Source organism: Egretta garzetta, unplaced genomic scaffold (genome assembly GCF_000687185.1).
Source record: "Egretta garzetta isolate BGI_Z169 unplaced genomic scaffold, ASM68718v1 scaffold412, whole genome shotgun sequence".
Classification (NCBI taxonomy): Eukaryota; Metazoa; Chordata; class Aves; order Pelecaniformes; family Ardeidae; genus Egretta; species Egretta garzetta.
The window spans coordinates 1,076,273-1,081,974 of record NW_009258770.1 but is presented as its reverse complement, the minus strand read 5'-3'; the positions used below and the strand labels follow the sequence as shown (position 1 = coordinate 1,081,974).

Here is a 5,702-nt window from a genome sequence, read left to right as displayed (position 1 = left end):
TCGTGGGCTTGCAGGCCGACGCCAGCCCTGTGGCAGCCCACGGATGGTGCGGAGTTGTTCCGCCACCGAAAGAACGCCAGTTCTGTGAGGAGCATGAGGGAATGAAGCTACAGAACGGTCCTGTCAGGTGTTAAAGATGGTAACTTGCACAAAAGGATCCAGAAACGGAACATCTGTTTCTGTGAAGTAGGAAAATGGATCTTGTGCGTTGTTTTAAAAATTGGGAGTTGTTCCGCCACCGAAAGAACGCCAGTTCTGTGAGGAGCATGAGGGAATGAAGCTACAGAACGGTCCTGTCAGGTGTTAAAGATGGTAACTTGCACAAAAGGATCCAGAAACGGAACATCTGTTTCTGTGAAGTAGGAAAATGGATCTTGTGCGTTGTTTTAAAAATTGGCCACGGCAGAAATCACTATCAAAAAAGTCAGCTGAAGTGCAGAGTTGTTCCTGGCAGTCTGTAACCGCTTTGGTGGTTGGATTGGAGTGTGCCTGTGTGGCAAAGAAAGGAAAAATCCAAATAAGAAAACCCAAAAGAGCAGTCCACTGAATTCAGGAAGTTTTTCCTCCTAGACAGGCAGCTAAGGCAGAGTCACAAAGTGGAGATAGGAGAACGCAGCCCAACTGATTTACGGAGTTCTGCTAATCGTGATTTAATGTGTGGTGCTGCGATACAGCTGCAGTGCTGTAGTCATTATTGCCTTTGCCCTCTCTCAAAAGGTGCCAAATCCATCATCCAGGAATTCCCAGAGATCACGATTTTAACCACAGAAGTTCATCCCGTTGCACCAACGCACTTTGGACAGAAGTATTTTGGAACAGACTGACACGCTCGGGGCAAACGGACATGACTGTGATGTGACAAGAGGTTTCTTTCTACGTTTCATTTTTGTTGAGCTGGTGGAGGGCGTGTTTAAAAATCCTTTTGGCCAAGGGGGTAAATACTTGACTTGATTGGTTCTGGTCAGTAACTGCCTGAACGCTGTGTCAGGTACAACAGCAACGTGCTCCGTCATGACAAGGGCAAGCAGCTCAGTGTCGGGGCTCTATAAATCGCTACGCTCTCTGCTTTAACTTATTTATTCTTCTATCGCCTGTCTTGTGGCTGCTTGCAAGAGCAAAATAAACCAACGGAATCACAGAGGCGCGTGCTTCCTTTCTGGTGGTAACGTTTGCATCGCTCCAGGTCAGCTGGTGCAGCCGCTCCCAAACGCTTCCAAAACCACGGGCGTGCTTGGAACTCAATGCAATTCTTAGCGGCCACACTGAATTTTGGGGAGAACTGTCAGCCTTTGGATGGTGACCAAGAACTAAAGACACAACTCTCTTGAATTTTGCTCTGCATTGATTATTTTAAAATAGTAAACCAGCCACCGTTGTCTTGCTCAATGGTAGTGAATCAAGAAGGTTCCTATTGCAGCGCACCCGCCCCGGCAACCTGGGTGGGGACCGAGGGTGGGAGCAGCACTGGCTACAGAAACTCTACACGCGCGGTACTTGCCGCTTGCAGCCTGTGTGGTCGGGTCGGTATCGCTAAGCCTTTGAAAGGAAGGCAAGCTGCGGCAAAAAGCTGAACTCGATTCCTAGCTCTGTTTGCAGAGCAGCAGGGCTTGAAGTCAAAAGACAAATACGGCCCTCGGGGCTTAGCGCCCTTCCAGGACACTCGGTGCAGTAACTGCATCGATCGGGTCAAAGCGACCTCTGCCGCCAAATCCCTTCTTTCTTGGGCTTTAAACCCCCTGGCGCCAAGGACACCATACCCAGCGCTCAACCTTGCCCAGCCTTACCCAACGATCACTTTGGGAAATTTTACATATAGATATATACACACACAACCCCCACAGCCCGTTATTATTTTTTAACTATCTCCATATTCTAAGAAGTGCAGGATCACAGAATGTCACCACAAGTAGAGCACTTCGTAGCTCGTCAGATGAGCGGAACGCGAAGGCCTGGGCTGCCCCAACCAAGACCTCGTAAGACAGGAGCAGCGTTCAGCGAACCCTTTTTTGACACAGAGGAAGAACCTTCCCCGCTCCGAGCGGTAACTTCAGCTCATTGAAGTTGCGTAAGGCTTCCAGGGAGAGAATGTTTAGCCCGAACATAGGCTAGGTCATAGGAAATAACCTTGCACAAGTATAATAAATTAGCCAAAAATGGTTTTAATGCATCCTTGCCTGAGTACAGTGTGAACTGCAGGCTCTCTAGTATAAACTGTCATAGAAAATGGCAAAGCGGAGCGTACAGGATATTCAGCTGTAGAAACCATACAAACACTTGGGAAAGGCCAGTGAAACGCACACAAGGCATTCATAATAAAGTAGAGAACGTTTGTCAGACAGTAAAAAGGAGTATCCAAAACTTCTGTAAAAACCTGTTTGATATGAAAAGCCTCAACGTCAGCAGCAGCATGAAGCTGAACCCGACCAACCATCATTGCCAGCAGGCTGGCCGTGACGTTCGCTGGAAAACATTTACATCCTATTAAATTAAGGGGTGAGAAAGCAGTGTTAAACAACGTAGCTCTGAGTGGCCCGTCCTGAGCTGAACCGAACAGCGGGGCTTGTACGCAAGAGACTTACAGATAGCAGGGCCAGGCCAGGCTGGTTGTCTGAAGAGCAGCTGAACGCAGTGCCGCATCAGGACGATGACACCAACGCTATTTCCAGTGATTTAGCAGTGATGGGCACGGAGCCCACTAAGCCAGGCTGCCTTGGTACGGGAGGGGCCTTGCGCTGCAGTGGTGCGGGCTGAGGGGAGCTGGGACCCAGTCGAGGTAGCGTGTCGTTCCCAAACGGAGCCTTCCGATCCCAGCACGGCCCCAGCAGCTCATGTCCCGCTTGCCTTCCCGCCCAGCCAAAACACTGGCAAGCGAAACCCACGCGCTTTACTCTGAAGCGAGGTAAAATCCTCCTCCTAACGCTGAAGGCAGCTAGGTCTGCGATTATCTGATCCTGAGAGTTAATGAGGTTTTATCTTGGAGGGACCCGTTTTCACAGCAAACATAAATGAGTCACTTTCCAATGAAAACCAGCTGGCCAGACAGAGTAATTTATAAAATAACGTGACCATTTCTATTTTGCACCTTGCTAGCCGAAGGGGAGCCGCTGGCCGTTCCCTGCTCCGACAACGCGATTTGGAGCTGCTCAGGAACAGCTCCTGCGCGGACGGCGGGCGAGCGCAGCGGGGAGCGGCGCCGCCCACGCCTGGGGCTCCTTCAGAACAGCACACCGGGTTCCAGCAGCCTCCTCACCCAAGCTCTGGGCATGAAATGGTGCCTCCTCCTCCTCGGGGCGGGCCACCCCTGCACCAGCCCAGGTGCTTCGGCGCAGCTTCAGGGTAGCGGCTGCCAGGATCAGGGATTTCCCTCGCCTACACATCCCACGGGCTCCCGGATCCTCCAGAAACAGGCAGGGGGGGGGGAAAAAAATACACCACCACCTTCAAGAATCCACTGGATTTTTGTTTCCCTTACAAAGGGAGGTGCTGCTGTGGGAAGGTGCAGCTGACACCGTCCCTGGTTTAGCGAGGGAGGGCAATTTTTGTTTGTTTCCGGGCTTCCCGTGGGATTTAACTCAAGGTTTAGCTCTGGAAGAGTTCAAGTCTAGTAAGTACTGAAACGGCGGGAATGCCTTCAGGTAAAACACCCGCGTGCGGCATGAGCTGCACGATACTGGCCTGTGACGCGAGCAGGCATTTCTTTTTTAAGCACAATTGGAAAAAGAAGGAAAGGTGGTCCCTTGGGCCTTTTTGTTGGGGTTTTGGTTGGTTGGCTGTTCTTTTCCCCTCCTTAACATCACTCTTCTACTTGTTTTTCATTAAACGGTGGCTGTTACTCACTCAAGTTTTACAAATGCTGCTGTAAAATCTCAAAACCTCATACAGAAAAAAAAAAACCAAGCAGCATGAAAGCATAAGCAACTTCCAGGCTCGTACTGGAAATGTAAACTTACATTTTATTTCACAAGGTTTACGTTCCAAACCACAGCCAGAAAATGAAGGAAAACGGTGTTTAGGGAAGAGAAAAGCGATGCGGGAAGCCGGATCCCGCTGCTCTGAGCAAAGCGAGCGGCGCCTGGATGATGAGAATCACAAAGCGCTCCCTGGCAAACATGAAGATCAGTTACAAATGAAACACGTGGCACAACCACTTCAAAGGACACCAACTCACCTTCACAGCACCCAAAAACCCGGCACAAACAGCTGAAAGCCGATAATATCGTAACTGTATATTCAGGGGGAAGAGGAAAAACTCTCTCTCGAAGGGAGACAGAGAAAGGGCAAGAATAAAACCGCCTAACGGTGGGTAACGACCTCGGTGTTAATTACCAGGAAAGGAAAGGAAGCGTTGAGCAGGAAGCGCACGCGGCAAGGGCACACCCCCGCCGTGCCTGCGGCTGCCGCGTGGCTTGACAGACCACTACTGGCAACGAAAAAAGCCACTCTACCATGCCAATGCTTTCACTGATGGTTTCAGAGCAAGTTTATTTTTGCAGGTGTTCTGTAACAAAACAGCAGCTGATAGAATTGGAAAAATACGGATACGATCAAGGTATTTTCAAGTATTATGGATCAGTTGCAAAAATTTGTACCACAGGAGTCACCAAAATGAAAATGTGACCCTCTGAGTTAATTAATTCTGGCTTAATAAACAAGGTCAGCAGCACCTCCTCAGCCTGCTAATGCAACGCGCTCGTGAATGAGCCAGCTATGCAAACAGAAAATCTGTTCTGCTGGCGGAACGCCTGGGCGGGAGGCAGCGGGTCCCTGAATACACCTTAGCACATCGTTCCTTGTATCTAACTGCCACCACAGATTTTGCTGAACCACGTTTCGGGGTTGTTCCAGGAAGCAAACAGCCAGCACCAGGGCGCGTTCGGGAACTTCCCGGTTCGTGTCAGCGAGAGCCCTACCTGCGCTAGGCACAGCCTGCTGAAACCATGCAGAACTGCTTCCTGCTTAAAAGAACACAACCTTCTACTCCAAAAATGCACTGTACCAACTCCGCAAGAGACAAACCAAAATGGCGGCGCAGAGAGGCTTACAGAATCCTAACTCACTGGCCAAGGAGAGGACGTGCCACAGCGCTATCCACAGGAACAGCAATGTGATGTTTTCTCCTTTAAGAGTACAGCGTACCTCAACGCGAGTGGGAGAGAAGGGGCAGCGGTGGGGAGGTGGTGCTTTGTGGTCAGTTATATTGGAGCATTAATCTAGGAGTATGGGGATGAGTCGGCGTGAAAGGCACCACAGCAAAATCCAGCAAGAGCGCGTGTTCGTTCTTTCACACTTGGAAAAAAAAGACAATGTAAAAAGTAAATAGCAGCCCAGCTTTAAAAGCACAGGTAGCAGGGGGTGCAGTCACAATTACTGCTTTTACACTGCCCGGACCTCTACTTAACAGCCTTTTTAAAGGCCAGAAATACTAATTAGAAAAACTGTAGTCTCCTTAGTAGGCCATCTGCAATCACGTTTGCGGCATCAGCTGCAATAACGCGCCGAGCAAAAAGATCCCAGCATCTTGAGCAACACTAAGTTTGCCCCCGGGGCCTGGCTGCTCATTTACACGGGGCCTTGACGAGCACGGACACCCAATGTCTTCAGCGAACGCCGCGCTGACGCTGCGCTCCTGGACACCCACCTTCCACCGCAGCTTCCTGCGCTCCGCTCCAGCCACCGGCTGCGGAGGAAACTGCCCCGCTGTT

At 50.4% G+C, this 5,702-nt stretch overlaps 1 protein-coding gene across 1 annotated transcript in view; it reads left to right on the top strand.

Moving 5' to 3' along the window:
• The window catches only part of LOC118451726 (uracil phosphoribosyltransferase homolog), a 10,252-nt gene extending 8,142 nt beyond the window's left edge, over window positions 1-2,110 (top strand). Inside the window, exon 5 of the mRNA XM_035889065.1 lies at window positions 571-2,110. Coding sequence (XP_035744958.1) covers window positions 571-824 — 254 coding nt within the window. The 3' untranslated portion in view covers window positions 825-2,110. The remainder of the gene's footprint in view (window positions 1-570) is intronic.
• Window positions 2,111-5,702: the final 3,592 nt, after the last annotated feature.